At 41.9% G+C, this 23178-nt stretch overlaps 1 protein-coding gene across 4 annotated transcripts in view; it reads left to right on the top strand.

Moving 5' to 3' along the window:
- Positions 1-22670, top strand: part of htr4 (5-hydroxytryptamine receptor 4) — a 239574-nt gene extending 216904 nt beyond the window's left edge. For 3 of the 4 annotated variants that reach the window (XM_061976509.2, XM_061976506.2, XM_061976510.2), the window contains 2 exons: positions 2835-3406; positions 22142-22670. In XM_061976509.2, coding sequence (XP_061832493.1) covers positions 2835-3406; positions 22142-22220 — 651 coding nt within the window. In that variant the 3' untranslated portion in view covers positions 22221-22670. Of the gene's footprint in view, positions 1-2834; positions 3407-12471; positions 12563-22141 lie in introns of all 4 variants that reach the window. The other variant, XM_061976507.2, reaches the window with a different exon arrangement.
- The last annotated feature ends 508 nt before the right edge of the window (positions 22671-23178 follow it).

Genomic DNA, 23178 nt, shown 5'->3' with positions numbered 1-23178 from the left:
TTGACCGGTAAATTGAGAGTTTTGCCTTCCGGCTCAGCTCCTTCTTCACCACAACGGATCGATACAGCGTCCGCATTACTGAAGACGCCGCACCGATCCACCTGTCGATCTCACGATCCACTCATCCCTCACTCGTGAACAAGACTCTGAGGTACTTGAACTCCTCCACTAAGCAGGGAAGCCCAGACTTCCCTCTCCCCAGCCACTTGGTCCAGCTCCTCCCGGGGGATCCGGAGGCGTTCCCAGGCCAGCCGGGAGACATAGTCTTCCCAACGTGTCCTGGGTCTTTCCCGTGGCCTCCTACCGGTCGGACGTGTCCTAAACACCTCCCTAGGGAGGCGCTCGGGTGGCATCCTGACCAGATGCCCGAACCACCTCATCTGGCTCCTCTCCATGTGGAGGAGCAGCGGCTTTAGTCTGAGCTCCTCCCGGATGGCAGAGCTTCTCACCCTATCTCTAAGGGAGAGACCCGCCACCCGGCGGAGGAAACTCATTTGTACCCGTGATCTTGTCCTTTTGGTCATAACCCAAAGCTCATGACCATAGGTGAGGATGGGAACGTAGATCGACCGGTAAATTGAGAGCTTTGCCTTCCGGCTCAGCTCCTTCTTCACCACAACGGATCGATACAGCGTCCGCATTACTGAAGACGCCGCACCGATCCGCCTGTCGATCTCACGATCCACTCTTCCCTCACTCGTGAACAAGACTCTGAGGTACTTGAACTCCTCCACTAAGCAGGGAAGCCCAGACTTCCCTCTCCCCAGCCACTTGGTCCAGCTCCTCCCGGGGGATCTCGAGGCGTTCCCAGGCCAGCCGGGAGACATAGTCTTCCAAACGTGTCCTGGGTCTTCCCCGTGGCCTCCTACTGGTCGGACGTGCCCTAAACACCTCCATAGGGAGGCGTTTGGGTGGCATCTTGACCAGATGCCGGAATCACCTCATCTGGCTCCTCTCCATGTGGAGGAGCAGCGGCTTTACTTTGAGCTCCCCCCGGATGACAGAGCTTCTCACCCTATCTCTACGGGAGAGCCCCGCCACCCAGCGGAGTAAACTCATTTGTACCCGTGATCTTGTCCTTTCGGTCATAACCCAAAGCTCATGACCATAGGTGAGGATGGGAACGTAGATCGACCGTGAACAAGACTCTGAGGTACTTGAACTCCTCCACTAAGCAGGGAAGCCCTGCCACCCGGCAGGGGAAACTCATTTCTGCCGCTTAAAACCGCAATCTTGTCCTTTCGGTCATAACCCAAAGCTCATGACCATAGGTGAGGATGGGAACGTAGATCGACCGTGAACAAGACTCTGAGGTACTTGAACTCCTCCACTAAGCAGGGAAGCCCTGCCACCCGGCAGGGGAAACTCATTTCTGCCGCTTAAAACCGCAATCTTGTCCTTTCGGTCATAACCCAAAGCTCATGACCATAGGTGAGGATGGGAACGTAGATCGACCGGTAAATTGAGAGCTTTGCCTTCCGGCTCAGCTCCTTCTTCACCACAACGGATCGATACAGCGTCCGCATTACTGAAGACGCCGCACCGATCCGCCTGTCGATCTCACCATCCACTCTTCCCTCACTCATGAACAAGACTAAGAGGTACTTGAACTCCTCCACTTGGGGCAAGATCCCCTCCCCAACTCGGAGATGGCACTCCACCCTTTTCCGGGAGAGAACCATGGACTCGGACTTGGAGGTGCTGATTCCCATCCCAGCCATGTCAGGCATCAACGCTGGCTCGAAACGTGAGCATGCTAAAATGCTAATGTTGGCATGCTAACAGTTCTCATATGTCCAAATCCAAGTCATATGACTCTGACGTGTCCGGTTGCGGGATTGGCCCAAAAAATTAGCCTGTGTCATGTGCAAAGTAATGAGTCAGAGGTGTTCGGCTGAAAAATTGCCTTAAACAGTTAGCATGCTAATGTTAGTATGCTAGAGCGCTATCACTAGCATGCTACGTTAGTATGCTAAAGTGCTATCATTAACATGCCAACTGTTAGCATGTGTCAAGTGCCAATCCGTATGACTCTGAGGTGTTCGGCTGCAAAATGGGTAGAAACAGAAACACCTCAGACTCATATAAATTTGTACCTGAGACATGCTAACTGTTAGCATGCTAATATTAGCATTCGCGCATACTAACATTAGCATGCTAACAGTTACCATGTGTCAAGTAATAATAACAATAATAATGGATTATATGTATATAGAGCTTTTATAGACACTCAAAGCGCTTCACAGAGAAGTGAGAACCCATCGTTCATTCACTCCACGTGGTGGTAAGCTACATTTGTAGCCACAGCTGCCCTGGGGTAGACCAGTTTGCGCCTACGGCCCCTCCTACTCCGACCACCACCCATCATTCATTCACCAGTGTGAGCGGCACCGGGAGGGAAAGTGCTTGTGTTACTTCCAACGTCCAGCTCGAAATTACTCGCCAGGTGGCAAGGACCCTTTGTGGTCACACAGCAAGTGGGTGTCCGACGCTCGGACCGGGGCGGAGACACTCAAATTTACCATCTAAACCTCCTGAAAGCATGGAAGGAGGCGGAGCCTGTTTCCACGGTGACGGTGGTCGAGGAGGAGTTCGGGCCAGAGATCCCGCGCTCTGCCCTGCCCTCCCCCTCCTCTGTGATAACAGTGATTTGTCGATTAACACGACCTAGAACTCCTTGCTAACCTCCCAGCAGGGGGTTTCTCCTTGTTAACGTCCCAGCAGGGGGTTCCTCCTTGTTAACGTCCCAGCAGTAGGTTCCCACAGAAACAGAAGAGATCCGAGGCGAACGCCGGCTGACACGTCGACGCTTGACACCTGTCTTGTGTGTGCAGATCGAGCAGAGGCGCCACATGGAGGGCAGCAACTCCACGTCGTGCGTCTTCATGGTCAACAAGCCGTACGCGCTCACGTGCTCCGTGGTGGCCTTCTACATCCCCCTGGTGCTCATGGTGCTGGCCTACCAGAGGATCTACATCACGGCGCGAGCGCACGCCCTGCAGATTAGCATGCTGCAGCGGGCGGGGGGCGCCGGCACGCCGGCTACCTCGGACTCGGCCGACCACCAGCGCAACCACCGCATGCGCACGGAAACCAAAGCGGCAAAGACGCTGTGTATCATTATGGGATGTTTCTGCCTCTGCTGGGCGCCCTTCTTCATCACCAACGTGGTGGACCCCTTCATCGACTACACCGTGCCCGAGAAGCTGTGGGCCGCCTGCCTGTGGCTGGGCTACATCAACTCCATGCTCAACCCCATCCTCTACGCCTTCCTCAACAAGTCCTTCCGGCGTGCCTTCCTCATCATCCTTTGCTGCGGCAGAAAGAGGTACCGCCGACCTTCCATCCTGGGCTCCGGCGCTCCCTGCACCGCCACGCAGATCAACGGGTCCACGCATGTCCTCAAGTGAGTCCACCGCTCGGACCAGAGTCCTTCGTGTAAACTCACCAAATATACACGCTGACAGGTTAATGTACAAAACATCCAACAAATCCATAATATCTGTCTTCACAAAGATATTACAGAGTTAGGGTGGTTGGAGTTGTTAGGCTCGGAGTTGGGATGTTTGGAGTTGTTATGGTCAGAGTTAGGGTGTTCGGAGTTGTAAGGGGCAGAGTTTGGGTGTTTGGAGTTGTTAGGGTCAGAGTTAGGGAGTTTGGAGTTGTTATGGTCAGAGTTAGGGTGTTTGGAGTTGTTGAGGCTAGGGTCAGAATTAGGGTGTTTGGAGTTGTTACGGCTAGGGTCAGAGTTAGGGTGTTTGGAGTTGTTACGGTTAGGGTCAGAGTTAGGGTAATTGGAGTTGTTAGGGTCAGAGTTAGGCTGTTTGGAGTTATTAAGGTTAGGGTCAGAGTTAGGGTGTTTGGAGTTGTTATGGTCAGAGTTAGGGTGTTTGGAGTTGTTATGGTCAGAGTTAGGGTGTTTGGAGTCGTTGAGGCTAGGGTCAGTGTTAGAGTGTTTGGAGTTGTTGAGGCTAGGGTCAGAGTTAGGGTGTTTGGAGTTGCTAGGGTCAGAGTTAAGGTGTTTTGAGTTGTTAGGGTCAGAGTTAAAGTGTTTGGAGTTGTTAAGGTCAAGGTTAGGGTGTTTAGAGTTGTTAAGGTTAGGGTCAGAGTTAGGGTAATTGGAGTTGTTAGGGTCAGAGTTAGGCTGTTTGGAGTTATTAAGGCTAGGGTCAGAGTTAGGGTGTTTGGAGTTGTTACGGTTAGGGTCAGAGTTAGGGTGTTTGGAGTTGTTACGGTTAGGGTCAGAGTTAAGGTGTTTGGAGTTGTTATGGTCAGAGTTAGGGTGTTTAAAGTTGTTAAGGTTGGGGTCAGACTTAGGGTGTTTGGAGTTGTTGTTGTTAGGGTCAGAGTTAGGGTGTTTGGAGTTGTTAAGGTCGGAGTTAGGGTGTTTGGAGTTGTTAAGGTTAGGGTCAGAGTTAGAGTCAGGGTTAGGGTGTTTGGAGATATTAAGGTTAGGGTCAGAGTTAGGGTCAGAGTTAAGGTGTTTGGAGTTGTTAAGGTCAGAGTTAGGGTGTTTGGAGTTGTTAGGGTCAGAGTTAGGGTGTATGGAGTTGTTAAGGTTAGGGTCATAGTTAGGGTCAGAGTTAAGGTGTTTGGAGTTGCTAAGGTTAGGGTCAGAGTTAGGGTAATTGGAGTTGTTAGGGTCAGAGTTAGGGTGTTTGGAGTTGTTATGGTCAGAGTTAGGGTGTTTGGTGTTGTTGAGGCTAGGGTCAGAATTAGGGTGTTTGGAGTTGTTGCAGCTAGGGTCAGAGTTAGGGTGTTTGGAGTTGTTACGGTTAGGGTCAGAGTTAAGGCGTTTTGAGTTGTTAGGGTCAGAGTTAGGGTGTTTGGAGTTGTTAAGGTTAGGGTCAGAGTTAGGGTAATTGGAGTTGTTAGGGTCAGAGTTAGGCTGTTTGGAGTTATTAAGGTTAGGGTCAGAGTCAGGGTGTTTGGAGTTGTTACGGTTAGGGTCGGAGTTAAGGTGTTTTGAGTTGTTAGGGTCAGAGTTAGGGTGTTTGGAGTTGTTATGGTCAGAGTTAGGGTGTTTAAAGTTGTTAAGGTTAGGGTCAGAGTTAGGGTGTTTGGAGTTTTACAGTTAGGGTCAGAGTTAAGGTGTTTTGAGTTGTTAGGGTCAGAGTTAGGGTGTTTGGAGTTGTTAGGGTCAGAGTTAGGGTGTTTGGAGTTGTTATGGTCAGAGTTAGGGTGTTTGGAGTTGTTGAGGTAGGGTCAGAATTAGGGTGTTTGGAGTTGTTGCAGCTAGGGTCAGAGTTAGGGTGTTTGGAGTTGTTACGGTTAGGGTCAGAGTTAAGGCGTTTTGAGTTGTTAGGGTCAGAGTTGAAGTGTTTGGAGTTGTTAAGGTCAGAGTTAGGGTGTTTGGAGTTGTTAAAGTTAGGGTCAGAGTCAGGGTAATTGGAGTTGTTAGGGTCAGAGTTAGGCTGTTTGGAGTTACTAAGGTTAGGGTCAGAGTTAGGGTGTTTGGAGTTGTTACGGTTAGGGTCAGAGTTAAGGTGTTTTGAGTTGTTAGGGTCAGAGTTAGGGTGTTTGGAGTTGTTATGGTCAGAGTTAGGGTGTTTAAAGTGGTCAGAGTTAGGGTGTTTAAAGTTGTTAAGGTTAGGGTCAGAGTTAGGGTGTTTGGAGTTGTTACAGTTAGGGTCAGAGTTAAGGTGTTTTGAGTTGTTAGGGTCAGAGTTAGGGTGTTTGGAGTTGTTAAGGTCAGAGTTAGGGTGTTTGGAGTTGTTAAGGTTAGGGTCAAAGTTAGAGTCAGGGTTAGGGTGTTTGGAGTTATTAAGGTTAGGGTCAGAGTTAGGGTCAGAGTTAAGGTGTTTGGAGTTGTTAAGGTCAGAGTTAGGGTGTTTGGAGTTGTTAGGGTCAGAGTTAGGGTGTATGGAGTTGTGAAGGTTAGGGTCATAGTTAGGGTCAGAGTTAAGGTGTTTGGAGTTGTTAAGGTTAAGGTCAGAGTTAGGGTGTTTGGAGTTGTTAGGGTCAGAGTTAGGGTGTTTGGAGTTGTTATGGTCAGAGTTAGGGTGTTTGGAGTTGTTGAGGCTAGGGTCAGAATTAGGGTGTTTGGAGTTGTTGCAGCTAGGGTCAGAGTTAGGGTGTTTGGAGTTGTTACGGTTAGGGTCCGAGTTAAGGCGTTTTGAGTTGTTAGGGTCAGAGTTGAAGTGTTTGGAGTTGTTAAGGTCAGAGTTAGGGTGTTTGGAGTTGTTAAGGTTAGGGTCAGAGTTAAGGCGTTTTGAGTTGTTAGGGTCAGAGTTGAAGTGTTTGGAGTTGTTAGGGTCAGAGTTAGGCTGTTTGGAGTTATTAAGGTTAGGGTCAGAGTCAGGGTGTTTGGAGTTGTTACGGTTAGGGTCAGAGTTAAGGTGTTTTGAGTTGTTAGGGTCAGAGTTAGGGTGTTTGGAGTTGTTATGGTCAGAGTTAGGGTGTTTAAAGTTGTTAAGGTTACGGTCAGAGTTAGGGTGTTTGGAGTTGTTACAGTTAGGGTCAGAGTTAAGGTGTTTTGAGTTGTTAGGGTCAGAGTTAGGGTGTTTGGAGTTGTTAGGGTCAGATTTAGGGTGTTTGGAGTTATTAAGGTTAGGGTCAGAGTTAAGGTGTTTGGAGTTGTTAAGGTCAGAGTTAGGGTGTTTGGAGTTGTTACAGTTAGTGTCAGAGTTAAGGTGTTTTGAGTTGTTAGGGTCAGAGTTAGGGTGTTTGGAGTTGTTAGGGTCAGAGTTAGGGTGTATGGAGTTGTTAAGGTTAGGGTCAGAGTTAGGGTGTTTGAAGTTGTTTGGGTCAGAGTTAAGGTGTTTGGAGTTGTTATGGTCAGAGTTAGGGTGTTTAAAGTGGTTAAGGTTAGGGTCAGAGTTAGGGTGTTTGGAGTTGTTACAGTTAGGGTCAGAGTTAAGGTGTTTTGAGTTGTTAGGGTCAGAGCTAGGGTGTTTGGAATTGTTAAGGTCGGAGTTAGGGTGTTTGGAGTTGTTAAGGTTAGGGTCAGAGTTAGAGTCAGGGTTAGGGTGTTTGGAGTTATTATGGTTAGGTTCAGAGTTAGGGTCAGAGTTAAGGTGTTTGGAGTTGTTAAGGTCAGAGTTAGGGTGTTTGGAGTTGTTAGGGTCAGAGTTAGGGTGTTTGGAGTTGTTAAGGCTAGGGTCAGAGTTAAGGTGTTTGGAGTTGTTAGGGTCAGAGTTAGGGTGTTTGGAGCTGTTGGAGTTGTTAAGGTTAGGGTCAGAGTGTTTTAGTGTTGTTAGAGTTAGGGTAACACACACACACACGCACACACACACGCACACACTAACACAATGAGTAATGAGTGTATAGATCAAGCGTTGGAGGTGGAGTTGTTAATGTTCTGGTCAGAATACAACAAATATATATTAACACAATCTAGATACTGATAATAGAAATTGACAGAATATAGAATATAAAATATACAATGATAAAATATATAAACATACAATTATATAGCATAGATCGAGATGATAGAGAATGATATAATATAAAAATTAAATATAGCCATAAATGAATAATATAATATAGCTACAAATAATACACAATAATAGAATATAAAATATAGATATTATAGAATGATACAATATAGATACAGATAATAAAGAATGACATAATATAAAATAGAGCTATAATTAGATTGTATAATATAGCTATACACAATAAACAATAATAGAATATAAAATATATATATATAAAATATAATGGTTTATAGAATACAGATATCATAGACTGTCAAATTGTTTCCAGTTGATTATTATAATTATTGGTTTGTTACACGCTGGGTACCTAATGAAGTGGCCAGTGTGGCTGTAAAAAAAACAAAAAGGAGATTGTCAGCAAACAGGAAACAGAAAGTGAAGCGTCTCGTCTTCAACTCTTATTTAAGTCTCACCAAATGACTTCCTGTCGGATGAACGGCACGCCGCCGCCGCCACTCCATCATGGCCGACACGCCGCAGGTGCAGAGATGCCGGCGACGAGTCCCTCAAATAAATGAAACATCAAATGAGACCTCAAGCACGGCGCCGCTCGCCAGGTGTCAGGCGGGAAATGAGGTTAGCATTGTTGCTAACACTCAAGAGTTAATGATAAACAAATCTCAACTTCCTGCTGAACAAAGCCAATTATTTATCATTTCACTACAATAAAAACAGCACTTTAGTGTGCTTATATTTACTTGCTGTTGTTTATTTATTTTTGCATTATTTCAACAATTTCATGTAGTTTTACGTTTGCAGCTTATTACAGTATTTTTTTTTTTTTTGTCTTTTATTGTGAAATCTGGCACAGGAAGCCCGTTGTTGTCTAAATTGAAGACAGTGACAGCCGCACACCTTTTGCTCCATGCGTGTGTTGTTTGTGTGTGTGTGTGTGTGTTCTTGTGTTTCTAGCCTTCTTGAGACATGAAGAAGGAAAAGTATCTTCCATATGAGGAGGTGTGAACAAGTGATGACATAAATCAATAACATTGCATCTAATAGTCAATGTCTCATTTGTGGTGATATCTATCAAAATGAGGCTGGTCCCAAAAAGGAGGGATTTTTCACATTGACTGTGTGTCGCTTTTAAAAGGGCTCCCCCTCTGGTCAACATATGAAATAACAAGTGTGTGTAAGAAATTGAAATGCACCCCCTTTGGCCAAAATTAATAAAAAATAAATAAATAAATATGTATATAGAGACATACTGTAATGACTTGAAGCAAATAATGATTAAAAAGTAATTACCGACCAAAAATTAAAAAAATAAAATAAAACAACTAAAAGCAGTCTTTTTCTCACAATGTGTCGACTTTTTTTCTTATAAAATCGGGAAACATTTCTCATATTTTTTCTGTTTCTGTAGTATTGTAATATTTTCTTGTAAAATTATTACTTTTTTATGTAAAATGTTTCCATTTTTATGTAAAATGTTTACTTTTTGTAAAATTATGACTTTTTACTGCAAAATGGTGATATTTGTCATATAAATTTCTGACTGGAGTTGTTAGGGTCAGAGTTAGGGTGTTTGGAGTTGTAAGGGGGCAGAGTTTGGGTGTTTGGAGTTGCTATGGTCAGAGTTACGGTGTTTGGAGTTGTTGAGGCTAGGGTCAGAATTAGGGTGTTTGGAGTTGTTGCGGCTAGGGTCAGAGTTAGGGTGTTTGGAGTTGTTACGGTTAGGGTCAGAGTTAGGGTGTTTGGAGTTGTTAGGGTCAGAGTTAAAGTGTTTGGAGTTGTTAAGGTCAGAGTTAGGGTGTTTGGAGTTGTTAAGGTTAGGGTCAGAGTTACCTACTCAGTGGCCTAGTGGTCAGAGTGTCCGCCCTGAGATGGGTAGGTTGTGGGTTCAAACCCCGGCCGAGTCATACCAAAGACTATAAAAATGGGAGCCATTACCTCCCTGCTTGGCACTCAGTATCAAGGGTTGGAATTGGGGGTTAAATCACCAAAAAATGATTCCCGGGCGCAGCCACCGCTGCTGCCCACTGCTCCCCTCACCTCCCAGGGGGTGATCAAGGGTGATGGGTTAAATGCAGAGAATAATCTCGCCACACCTAGTGTGTGTGTGTGACAATCATTGGTACTTTAACTTTAACTTTAACACACACACACACACACACACACACCCTGGCAAGTTGACATGGGAATTTCACGATCGATTGTGGCAAAATAAAGGTGTGTGTGTGTGTGTGTGTGTGTGTGTGTGTGTGTGTGTGTGTGTGTGTGTGTGTGTGTGTGTGCTTGAGGGTTGTGCAACTCCTGGCGTGTATAGGAGTGTGTGTTGTGTGGCTTTTAGATTGGTCGCCATGGCAACAGGTGCTATCAGGCCAGCAGCATTGATGCCCGTGTTGAACTTCTGGCGAGTGGTTAAAAACTCTCTGAATGCGACGGTAACGGCAGCGAAAGCGAAAACAAAATTACTAAGGAAAGTCGTTTAAATGTTACTTTAAATATATATATATATATATATATATATATATATATATATATATATATATTTTTTTTTTTTTTTTTTTTTTTTTTTTTTTTTACTTTTTATTTATATATATATATATATATATATATATATATATATATATATATATATATATATATATATATATATATATATATATATATATTTGATATATATATATATATATATATATATATATATATATATTTGATATATATATATATATATATATATATATATATATATATATATATATATATCTGGCATATTCCTTTTAGAGATGTTTAATATAAGAGCACAGTCTGTGCTTTTAAAAGGCGGAGCCTGTTGCCTAGTGACGGGTGACGTCATCGAGGGTTTCAACGGAGCTGTGTTTGTTAGCTTTAGCAATTAGCGACGCACTTTCTCGGCTCTCACGCCAGCTCTTTTGACTAATAAAGAGAGTGAATGTGTCATATCTTCTTGTCAACAAACGGGGTATTGTTTGGATGATTGATTTGTTGTTCAATGCGCCCATCATGTGCATATGTCGTTGTCTGCGGTGTCTCTTCCTGTTTGATATCAAGTTGGTTTTAGTGCGATACTGCTTGTTGCTGTCACCAGTAAAAAGATATTTCCTGTATTGAACTTGCCCAACTTATGACGTCGTCTTGTTGTCGACGTAAAACCACATCAAAAGTAGCGGGGCCACGTTGTAACGGACCTAAAAGTAACTAATTATTACGAACTGTATAACTACATATATATATATATATATATATATATGTATGTGTGGGGAAAAAAATCACAAGACTATTTCATCTCTACAGGCCTGTTTCATGAGGGGGGTACCCTCAATCGTCAGGAGATTTTAATGGGAGCATTCGCATACCATGGTTTATATAGGGCACAGAGTGGGTGGGTACAGGCTGGCGTAGGGGCGTGGTGATTGGCTCATGTGTTACCTAGGAGGTGTTTCCGTCTATGGCGGCATGTTGTTACAATTTCGCTGCGCTTGTTGAGGGATGACAGGTCTGGACGGTAAATAATAAACAGTTTCTCTTTCAAGCATAGGTTGCATCTTTTATTACCACTATTGTAAGGTGTGCTGGATGCAAGAATTTGCCATGTTATTGAATATTCAACATTATTGTCTTTGAGGTCCCAAATGTGTTTGCTGAGTTCTGTGGTATTTCGCAGGTTTTTGTTCCTGAAAGAAGCCTTGTGATTGTTCCATCTGGTTTTGAATTCTCCCTCGGTTAATCCTACATATGTGTCGGATGTGTTAATGTCCTTGCGTATTACCTTAGATTGGTAGACAACTGATGTTTGTAAGCACCCCCCGTTGAGAGGGCAATCAGGTTTCTTTCGACAGTTACATCCTTTGTTGGTTTTGGAGTCGCTCTGTCTGGGGGTCGACGGCTCATTTGCCGTCGACCCCCAGACACACCTTACAATAGTGGTAATAAAAGATGCAACCTACGCTTGAAAGAGAAACTGTTTATTATTTACCGTCCAGACCTGTCATCCCTCAACAAGCGCAGCGAAATTGTAACAACATGCCGCCATAGACGGAAACACCTCCTAGGTAACACATGAGCCAATCACCACGCCCCTACACCAGCCTGTACCCACCCACTCTGTGCCCTATATAAACCATGGTATGTGAATGCTCCCATTAAAATCTCCTGATGATTGAGGGTACCCCCCCTCATTAAACAGGCCTGTAGAGATGAAATAGTCTTGTGATTTTTTTTCCCCACACATACATATATATATATATATATATATATATATATATATACTCTTTCATTGAGTGTGTTATGTATTGGACTTAATGATATATTTAGGACGTGTAGCAAACAGGAAGTCAAATGCTGCTCTTTGCGTGTGAACTTTAACCTTCTTTTTCACCCTATCTTCCTTTCCTTCCCTCCTTTCCTCCTTCCTTTTCTTCCCTTCTTTCTTTCCTTCCCTCCCTCCTTCCTTCCTTTCCTCCCCTCTTTCCTTCATCTTCTCCTATCCTCCTTTACTCCTCATATTCTCTCCATACCTTCCTCCTCCTCCTCCTACTCCTCCTTCATGTCTTCCTTCTTCTTCATTCATGTATTCCTTTACTCCTCATATTCTCTCCATACCTTCCTCCTCCTCCTCCTCCTTCATGTCTTCCTTCTTCTTCATTCGCTTCCATCTTTCATCTTCTCTTTTTTTCTTTATTTCACCTTCATATTCTCCTCTTCCTTCTCCTCCTCTTGTTCTTCTCTTTGTCTTCCTCCTTGTCTTCTTCCTCCTCCTTCTGGTCCTCCTTCTGTTTCTCCTGGTTCTCCTTCTTGTTCTTCTCTTTGTCTTCCTCCTTGTCTTCTTCCTCCTCCTTCTGGTCCTCCTTCTGTTTCTCCTGGTCCTCCACCTGATCCTCTTCCGGGTCCTCATTGTCCTCCTCCTGATCCTCCCTTCTCCTGGTTCTCCTTTTTGTCGTCTTTCTGCTCCTCCTTGTCTTCCTCCTGCTCCTTCTCCTTCTTCTTGTCCTCCTCATCCTCCTCCTGCTCCCCCTTGCCTTCCTCCTTCTTATTGTCCTCCTGCTCCTCCTGGTGTCTCCAGCAGCTGCTCCTCTGCCTCCAAACTGCTGCTCTGGTTGTGCAACAGCAGGCCAGTTCATGTCTAGAGTCTACATGCATGTCTACTTCACTCTCAAGTGAGTCTCACACACACACACACACACACACACACACACACACACATACACACACACTCTCTCTCAAGTGAGTCTGCCACCACACACACACCCACACATACACAAACACACACATACACACACTCTCAAGTGAGTCTGCCACCACACACACACACACACACACACACGCACACACACTCATACTCAACCCATTGTTGCCAGGAAGTCTCGCTGGCGACATCTGTCACGACTTGGACTATGGCGTGGTTTGTTTTCCCTTGGTGCAAATGAACATTTGGACCAGACGTGGCGTGAAGGTGAAGACATTATTTATTTTACACTAACAAAGGGAAAAAAAGCGCAAGTACAAACTTGACTAACGAAACAAAAAGACTTGCACATGGGCAAAAAAAACTGTGAACAATTAAACAAAAAACACTAACTGTGGCATTAATAGAAAAAAAACTTACTTGGACAAGGCATGAAGTGCGCAGAGGTAGACAGAGTATGAATGCGGGAAGTCACGGGTATGATGTCGCCAGCGAGACTTCCTGGCAACAATGGCTTTAAATAATAGTGACATGATTAAAGACAGGTGCGTGAGTCGTGAGGGCAGGTGAAAACTAATGGGTTGCTATGGTGACAAACAAGAGTGCACAATGAGTCCAAACGTGGAACAGGTGAAACTAATGGGTAAGCATGGAAACAAGACAAGGGAGTGAAAAGCCAGAAACTAAAGAGTCCAATAAATAAACAAAACAAAACATGATTACACAGACATGACACTATCGAACCGATTCCTTATCGATTCTCTTATCGAATCCAGATAGGTTGTTGTATATGGAAAAAAAAACACAATATTTGGTTTAACAAAAGCTCACTTTTATTTTAAAAGAAAAAAATAAGATAAAATAAATAAATAAATATTGACTGTTACTCCCTAAAAAAATAAAAAAATAAAAAAAATATTATATATAAAATAATATACAGTAACACAAAAACAACCTGTCTCTGTGATCACTATAGGTGTATAAATAATAATATAGTGTTAAATAAAATCAGTCCATTGGGTACAAAACTGAAAATAATACAGCTCTCCAAAAAGTGCACTTCTGCTGCTATTGGAACATACTAACTACACACACTATGACACATGGAAACAAGACAAGGGAGTGAAATGCCAGAAACTAAAGAGTCCAATAAATAAACAAAACAAAACATGATTACACAGACATGACAGATAGAGGATTCGATAATAGGCTCGAACATTTCCTATCAAACATCATCCCTAATACCTGGCATTATAGTACATTATAGTGTATCGGTTGAAATAGCATCTACTTTATGTATTAGGAATGATGGTATCTTGCTAGCATGCTAACTGTTAGCATTTCAGTTGTTTTACTCCTCTAAAATGTTTGGGAGAAACATTAAATCACATCCATTTTAAAATCAATGACACTAACAAACCTAAAACGTAAGTAATCAATTTTTAAAGCTATGTTTTGGTCAGTAAAATGCATATAAGCATGAATACATGGACTTAGTAATGAAGAGTCATTTACTTCATTGCTGTCAATAAAAAAGCTAATTAGAGAGAATTATTCCTTGTTTAGTTGTGAAATTAGATCCAATCATCCCGAACGCAGTAATTAGACAAACTTTGATTAGTCCGGGAGAGTAATTGTAGATCCAGTGTGTCAGCGCAGATGAAGATAAATGAGCAAGAACTTAGACAACAATGAAAAAACTTGTAATTTTTGCAAGATGCAAAAGCAGAAAGTAAGTATGATTAATGCGGAATTAATGGTGTGTGAAAGTGCTTCAAATGTATTCAATGAATCAGAGAAGTTGCTCAGGCTGTGTTGTGAATGAAGAAACCGCGGCATGGGGTTCCGGAAGGTGGCAGAAACTTTCCGTGAAAATGCCATGAAAGCTTTCGTCGTTAGCGTTTGGAAAACATAAATGAACTTTGCTGATTGATACATTGTGGCTCGGTCGTCATTTAGAGAGAGTGCAAATGTTTTGTTGGTTTTCTTTAATAACTAATGTCACAGGCAAGGGAAAAACCTGGACATGGCAACATACTGTTGTTAGGGTCAGAGTCCACACTTTTTTTCTTACGCTTCGAACCCTGCGGCTCATAAAATGGTGCGGCAAATCTATGTATTTTTTTCTTATATTGTAAGATCGCCAATGCTAATAGTAGCCTGTCTATGGCAAATCCATTGGCGTTGTTAGGCATATTTAAGGGGGGCTCAAGCCCCCCTAAAATATTCTTAAGCCCCCCTAAATAATTTGGTGGGTTTTTTTTTTTTACAAATACATGCCGACATAGTCATTATAAAGTGGCCCGAATATGAGTTTAAATAAATAATCATATAACCTGTTATTATTCACCCAGTTTCCCCTCACTTCGTAGCGTAAGGTAAGGTAAAAAAAAATTTTCAAGGTAAAAAAAATTTATGGGTAAAAAATATTTTTCAAGGTTAAAAATGATTTTCAAGGTAAAAAGAAATTTTCAAGGTAAAAAAAATTTTCAAGGTAAAATTTTTTTTTCATTGTAAAAAAAAATGATTTTCAAGGTAAAAAATTATTTTCAAGGTAAAAAAAAATTTTCAAGGTAAAAAAATGTTTCAAGGTAAAAAAAATTTTTCATTGTAAAAAATTATTTTCAAGGTAAAAAAAATGATTTTCAAGGTACATTTTTTTTTTCAAGGTAAAAATTTTTTCCAATCCATTCCACTTGTTCATATAGAAAATGCCCACATCACTCAAATTCCAGTCCGCATTTCCTCTGCGACCTTGCTTGCGGTCCTGCAGGTGTACGAAGCACATTATCTTCCTTTACAATGAGTGAAGCTGCACAAAACCTAGTGACGTCCCTGGGCAAATCCAATGTAAATTAGCATTTTGGAAGTGAGTAGCCTTGCTTTGCGTTTGAGGGTTTTTCTTGCTTTGTCGGTGTTGAAAATGGCAACATCGCTTGCATTTTACGTTAGCCGATGTTTAGTCTGCAGTCGGACGACAGATAACAAAACGTGGCACCATACCGATGTCCGGTAGTACCGACAATATTATTCAAGTACCAAATCCGGGACCCAAATAGCTTCAAATTAGAGATGTCCGGTATTATCGGCTGATAAATGCGTTAAAATGTAATATCGGAAATCCTCAGTATCGTTTTTTTTTTTTATCGGTATCGTTTTTTTTTTTGTTTTTTTTTAATTAAATCAACATAAAAAACACAAGATACACTTACAATTAGTGCACCAACCCAAAAAACTCCCTCCTCCATTCACTCATTCACACTTTTTGACACTTAGAAAATATGCCGACTTTTTGACACTTAGAAAAAATGCCGACTTTGACACTTACAAAAAAAAAAAAACCTTTTGACACTTAGAAAAAATCTCTATTTTTTTGACAAAAGAAATCCCGACTTTTTGATATTTAGAAAAAAATCCCAATTTTTTGACATTTAGAAAAAATCCCAATTTTTTGACACAGAAAAATCCCGACTTTTTGACACTTGGAAAAAAATCCCGACTTTTTGACAAAATAAATCCTGACTTTTTGACAGTTAGAAAAAAATCCCAATTTTTTGACAGCAAAACATCCTGACTTTTTGACACTTAGAAAAAAATCCCCATTTTTTTGACAGGAAAAATCCCGATTTTTTGACATTTATAAAAAATCCCGATTTTTTAACAGAAAAAACAGATGTTTTGACAGAAAAAATCCAGACTTTTTGACAGAAAAAATCCAGACTTTTGGACAGCAAAAATCCAGACTTTTTGACAGAAAAATCCAGACTTTTTGACGAAAGACATCCTGACTTTTTGACACTTAGAAAAAATGCAGACTTTTTGATGGAGACTTTATCGGCCAATAAATGCTTTAAAATGTAATATCGGAAATGATCGGTATCGTTTTTTTTGTTTGTTTTTATTTTATTTTTATTTTTATTTTTTTTAATTAAATCAATATAAAAAACACAAGATACACTTACAATTAGTGCACCAACCCAAAAAACCTCCCTCCCCCATTCACACTCATTCACACAAAAGTGTTGTTTCTTTCTGTTATTAATATTGTGGTTCCTACATTATATATCAATATATATCAATACAGTCTGCAAGGGATACAGTCCGTAAGCACACATGATTGTGCTCCACTAATAGTACTAACCTTTAACACTTCATTTGACTCATTTTCATTCATTACTAGTTTCTATCTAACTGTTTTTATATTGTTTTGCTTTCTTTTTTATCCAAGAAAATGTTTTTAATGTATTTATCTTATTTTATAAATTTTTTCAAAAAGGACCTTATCTTCACCATACCTGGTTGTCCAAATTAGGCATAATAATGTGTTAATTCCACCACTGCATATATCGGTTGATATCGGTATCGGTAATTAAAGAGTTGGACAATATCGGGATGTCGGTAAAAAGCCATTATCCGACATCCCTACTTAAAATAGCAAATTAGCTTCCAAATTCCCTGGGAACAACTTGGGGAACTTGCCTGTTCCCACCACACACACAAAAAAATGCGGGTTGGAGGAGTTTGGTGCGGAGGAATGAGAACAGAGTTCGGAGAGACGCTCCAAAATGTTGCACAAAATCGACCCAGGAGAGTGTGAGATGTAAAGGAGAACCAAGTCAAACCATTTTCAATTCCTGCGGTCGACCCACGTCGCTTACATTTGGTAAATACGTTTGTACATACAGCTTTTGGAACAACATATGCTGCCATCTAAGCGCCGTCTTTTTCATGGACGCCCCTGCTTATTTCAGCAAGACAATGCCAAGCCACATTCAGCACATGTTACAACAGCGTGGCTTTGTAAAAAAAAAAAAAGAGTGCGGGTACTTTCCTGGCCCCGCCTGCAGTCCAGACCTGTCTCCCATCGAAAATGTGTGGCGCATTATGAAGCGTAAAATACCACAGCGGACTGTTGAACGACTGAAGCTCTACATAAAACAAGAATGGGAAATAATTCCACTTTCAAAGCTTCAACAATTAGTTTCCTCAGTTCCCAAACGTTTACTGATGTTGTTAAAAGGAAAGGCCATGTAACACAGTGACGAGAGAGAGAGAGAGAGAGAGAGAGAGAGAGAGAGAGGGTGTGGGGGGGGGGGGGGAAGACTCCAGACGCCAGACCCCTGCGTTGTTGCAGACCGCAGCGCCATTTTCAGAGCTATTAGTGAGCAAAGGCGGTCATAGCTCTTTGAATGGTACTGCTGTACGCACTCAGATGACCCCAGCAGGTGACCAGAAGCCCCGCCCACAACACCTCGGAAGGAAGAACGGTACTTTTGTGCTTAGCATGTTTAATTACCTCCTAATTAGTTGTGCTGTACATGAAAGCCATGAAGTACGTGTAAAATACAACAATACCAATATTAATACTACAGTTTGCAATTCCAGGAGTAGTTGCGTGTGAACGCCCAACCCCCGATACGTGTGATGGGAACTGAAATACTTCAATGTCCAGGGTGAGAGGACTGTTTGGATGTTGGAACGGTTCCAATCGGTTGAGAAATGTGGCATACAGAGAGGTTTGTTTCATTCATTGTCAATGCGGGGGAAATTCCTGGTAATTCCGAGTAATCAGGGAATTTTTCATCCAGGATGGATGGATGAATAATACTAGCACAATTGTCCGAGATGATATAAATGGGTTGTTGTTGGAATTTTTGGAATCGCTAGAAGAATGTTGACGTAGTAACAGTTAAATTATATTATATTTCGGAATTCCTGGAATTTTGGAGAAAAAAAACGGGAATTTGTCCACACAAAAAAATAGGAGCATTTGTTGTCCCAACTAAGATGAATATTTTGAACGTCCAATGGTCTAAAACGGTTGACAAATGTGGACTGTGAAAACTTTCCAGGAAGAGGTGAAAATAGGGCTTTGGAAAATTGGGGATTCTGGGAATTTGTTTTTAACTTGTAAAATGGTACTTTAATTGTCCAGGGTGAGTGGACTGTGTGGATGTTGGAACGGTTGCAATCGGTTGAGAAATGTGGGATGCGGAGAGGTTTGTTTATTGCTCATTCATTGTCAATGGGGGGAAATTCCTGGTAATTCCGGGAAATCAGGGAATTTTCCAAACCGGGAAACATGCTGGCTTGAATGTCCAGGGCGAGTGGAGTGTATGGATGTTAAAACGATTCAAATCGGATGAGAAATTTGGGTTATGCAGTCAATTCATTGTGAATGGGCAGAAAATTCCAGGAAAATAATGTTTTGCGTTGGATGTGTCAGAAGAGTAGTGTGTGTGGATGCTTGAAAGGCGAAACATTTTGAGATTTTGGGGCGTTGTAGAACAATGAATACATCCATTTATTTGAATGGGAATTTCCTGGAAATTAAGGAATTTCGGGAAAACCGGGAATTTTTTAAAATATTGATACGAGCACCTCCAAAGACATGCACCTGGGGATAGGTTGATTGGCAACACTAAATAGTGTGTGAATGTTGTCTGTGATGAGGTGGTGACTTGTCCAGGGTGTACGCCGCCTTCCACCCAGGTGCAGCTGGGAAAGGCTCCAGCACCCCGCGCCACCCCGAAAGGGACAAGCGGTAGAAAATGGATGGATGGATGGCTGATACAAGCACAATTGTCCTAGATGATATAAATAGGTTGGTGTTGGAATTTTTGGAATCGCGAAAAAACAGTTTAAATTGACAATGGGTAATTCTAAAATTCCTGGAATTCTGGAGAGAAAAAAAACGGGAATTTGTACAAAAAAAAAATAGGAGCATTTGTTGTCCCAACTAAGAGGAATATTTTGAACGTCCAATGGTCAAAGACGGTTGAAAAATGTGGACTGTGAAAACTTTCCAGGAAGAAGTGAAAATAGGGCTTTGGAAAATTGGGAATTCTGGGAATTGTTTTTTAACTTGGTAAATGGTACTTTAATTGTCCAGGGTGAGTGGAGTGTGGGGATGTTAAAACGGTTTAAATCGGATGAGAAATGTGGGATATGCAGTCGATTCATTGTGAATGGGGAGAAAATCCCAGGAAAAACGGAAATTTTTGGGAAATTGAAAACCTGTTTTGCATTGGTTGTATGGGAAGAGAAGTGTGTGTGGATGGTTGGAAGGTCGGAATCAGGTTTAAAATTGGCGCAACATTTTTAGGGCGTTGTAGATCTATGAATACATCCATTAATTTCCTGGAAATTAGGGAATTTGGAGAAAAAAGGGAATTTTTGAAAATATGGAGACTATCAAAATTGTCCTAGATGATATGAATGGGTTGGTGTTGAAATTTTTGTTTAAATGGAGATTGGGTATTTCTCAATTCCTGGAATTTCGGAAAAACCGGGAATTTGTACAAAAAAATAGGAGCATTTGTTGTCCTATTCGTCCTAACAGGAATGTTTTGAAAGTCCAATGGTAAAAAACAGTTGAAATATGTGAACTGTGAAAACTTTCCAGGAAGAGGTGAAAATAGGGCCTTGGAAAACCCGGAATTCTGGGAATTCATGATTTAGAGTTCTTTCTTAAAGGGACAGTACTCACACGTGTGATTCATGAACACATACACACAATGCTTGCTGGTAGGTTGGGGTGAAATACTTATTTCACTCAACCAAGTACAAAATGAATAATTACATTATTTCATGTTTTATTGTACACTCTGTGTCCTTGTTATTATAAAACCATGAATAAATAAACGTCATCATTTTAGTAGTGTAATTTTAGTAGTGTGTATGAGAGGATTTTAATAGTGTGTATGAGATCATTTAAGTTGTGTGTGAGGATTTTAATAGTGTGTATGAGATCATTTAAGTTGTGTGTGTGAGGATTTTAGTAGTGTGTTTGAGAGGTTTTCAGTAGTGTGTATGACAGAATTTCAGTAGTGTGGGTGAGAGGTTTTTAATAGTGTGTATGAGAGAAATTCAGTAGTGTGTGAGGATTTTAGTAGTGTGTGTGAGAGGATTTCAATAATGTGTGAGAGGATTTCAGTAGTGTATGAGAGAGGATTTTAATAGTGTGTATGAGAGAAATTCAGTAGTGTGTGAGGATTTTAGTAGTGTGTGTGAGAGGATTTCAATAATGTGTGAGAGGATTTCAGTAGTGTATGAGAGAAATTCAGTAGTGTGTGTGAGAGGATTTTAATAGTGTGTATGAGAGAAATTCAGTAGTGTGTGTAAGAGGATTTTAGTAGTGTGTGTGAGAGGATTTCAATAGTGTGTGTGAGGATTTCAGTAGTGTGTTTTAGAGGATTTTAGTAGTGTGAATGAGAGAAATTCAGTAGTGTGTGCGAGAGGATTTTAATAGTGTGTATGAGAGAAATTCAGTAGAGTGTATGAGAGGATTTCAGTAGTGTGTGTAAGAGGATTTCAGTAGTGTGAATGAGAGCATTTCAGTAGTGTGTGAGAGGATTTCAGTAGTGTGTTTTAGGCGATTTCAGGAGCGTGCATGAGAGGATTTCAGTAGAGTGTATGAGAGGATTTCAGTAGTGTGTGTGAGAGGATTTCAGTATTGTGTGTGAGAGGATTTCAGTAGTGTGTTTTAGGGGATTTCAGGAGTGTATGAGAGGATTTCAGTAGTGTGTATGAGATAATTTCAGTAGGGTGTGTGAGAGGATTTCAGTAGTGTATGAGAGAATTTCAGTAGTGTGTGTAAGATGATTTTAGTAGTGTATATGATAGGATTTCAGTAGTCTGAATGAGAGGATTTCAGTAATGTGTGAGATGATTTCAGTAGTGTGTACTAGGGGATTTCAGGAGTGTATGAGAGGATTTCAGTTGTGTGTGTAAGAGGATTTCAGTAGTGTGTATGAGATAATTTCAGTAGTGTGTGAGAGGATTTCATTAGTGTGTATTAGGGGATTTCATGAGTGTATGAGAGGATATCAGTAGAGTGTATGAGAGGATTTCAGTAGTGTGTGTGAGAGGATTTCAGTAGTATGTTTTAGGGGATTTCAGGAGTGTGCATGAGAGGATATCAGTAGAGTCTATGAGAGGACTTCAGTAGTGTGTGTAAGAGGATGTCAGTAGTGTGTATGAGATAATTTCTGTAGTGTGGGTAAGAGGATTTCAGTAGTGTGTATGAGATCATTTCAGTAGTGTGCGTGAGAGGATATCAGTAGAGTCTATGAGAGGACTTCAGTAGTGTGTGTAAGAGGATGTCAGTAGTGTGTATGAGATAATTTCTGTAGTGTGGGTAAGAGGATTTCAGTAGTGTGTATGAGATCATTTCAGTAGTGTGCGTGAGAGGATTTCAGTAGTGTGTGTGAGAGGATTTCCGGTTTAAGGCATTAAACAGGAAGTACATTTCCAACACGCTGCACCTGCAGTGAGCCAACTGGTCCAAAAGATGGCGCCTTAGCACAAACAACAACACACCTTTGCAGTCCTCTGCTAGTGTTTAGTCAAACAAATCGAACTGCTTTATGTACGTTTGTATCAATAAATTAGGTGCGCCGTTTTATTATATATATTTATTTCAGTAGTGTGTTTTAGGGGATTTCAGGAGTGTGTATGAGAGGATTTCGGTAGTGCGTATGAGATAATTTCAGTAGTGTGTGTGAGAGTATTAGCATCAAATTTGATATTTCTTCTTCCTTCCTGTCAGGTATTCTGTGCTCCACAACGGGAACCATGCGGCACAGAAGAAAACAAGACTGCACGCCGACGCCGAGTCCTGCTTGTGACTCCTGATGACGGCCACGCCCTCGCTCCGGCGACCACACCCCATCCACAGACGTCACGCACGCGTCTAGACAGCAAACTTGCCCGACAGGACCGTCGGCCAGGGCGGGCCGAGGGGACCCCCGCCACCGGATCGGGTTCCGAGCGCGGCACGCCGAGACGAGACGCGGCGACTTCGGCGGGTCGGCTGCGCCTGAGAATGTCGTCTGGAGGCGAGGACTCCGAGGAGAAGGTCCTCTTGGCGCCAGGGGATGGACGCCAAAAAACTGGTCTGGGTCTCTTGGACTCATCGTGTTCACATCGAGAAGCTGCTCAGGAATGTGTGTGTGTGTGTGTGTGTGTGTGTGTGTGTGTGTGTGTGTGTGTGTGTGTGTGTGTGTGTGTGTGTGTGTGTGTGTGTGTGTGTGTGTGTGTGTGTGTGTGTGTGTGTGTGTGTGTGTGTGTGTGTGTGTGTGCTGCTCCCGCCTCCAGGCGTCACATGACCCATCATGAAGAATGTAGAAGAGCGAGCTGGCTAACATGTTTACATCTGATCAATAACTTGTTATCAATCTTCCGGGACCTCGGCACAAGTCTCTCATTGGATGTTTTATTGATGAGTCACTGGCGACCAATCACCACGCTCGTTAGTGAGTAGAACAAGAAGGTGTACTCCCTCTGACTCCGCCCCTCCTTCATCCAGCACAGGGGTGTCCAAACTTTTTCCCCTGAGGGCCACACACTCAAACGTCTCATCATGCAGCGGCCATTTTCACATTTTTCATTTTCTTTTTTTTTTTTTTCATATTTTTCTTTTTCATATTTTTTTTTCACATTTTTCATTTTCATATTTTTTTTTTCATATTTTTCTTTTTCATATTTTTTTTTCACATTTTTCTTTTTCATTTTTTTTTTTTCATTTTTTTCTTTTTCATTTTTTTTTTGACATTTCGGGCTCCCATCAAGTTTGGTCCGGAAGGG

Source organism: Nerophis lumbriciformis, linkage group LG16, assembly GCF_033978685.3.
Source record: "Nerophis lumbriciformis linkage group LG16, RoL_Nlum_v2.1, whole genome shotgun sequence".
Lineage (NCBI taxonomy): Eukaryota > Metazoa > Chordata > Actinopteri > Syngnathiformes > Syngnathidae > Nerophis > Nerophis lumbriciformis.
The sequence above is the reverse complement of the archived record's forward strand: the minus strand, read 5'-3'. Positions and strand labels throughout refer to the sequence as shown.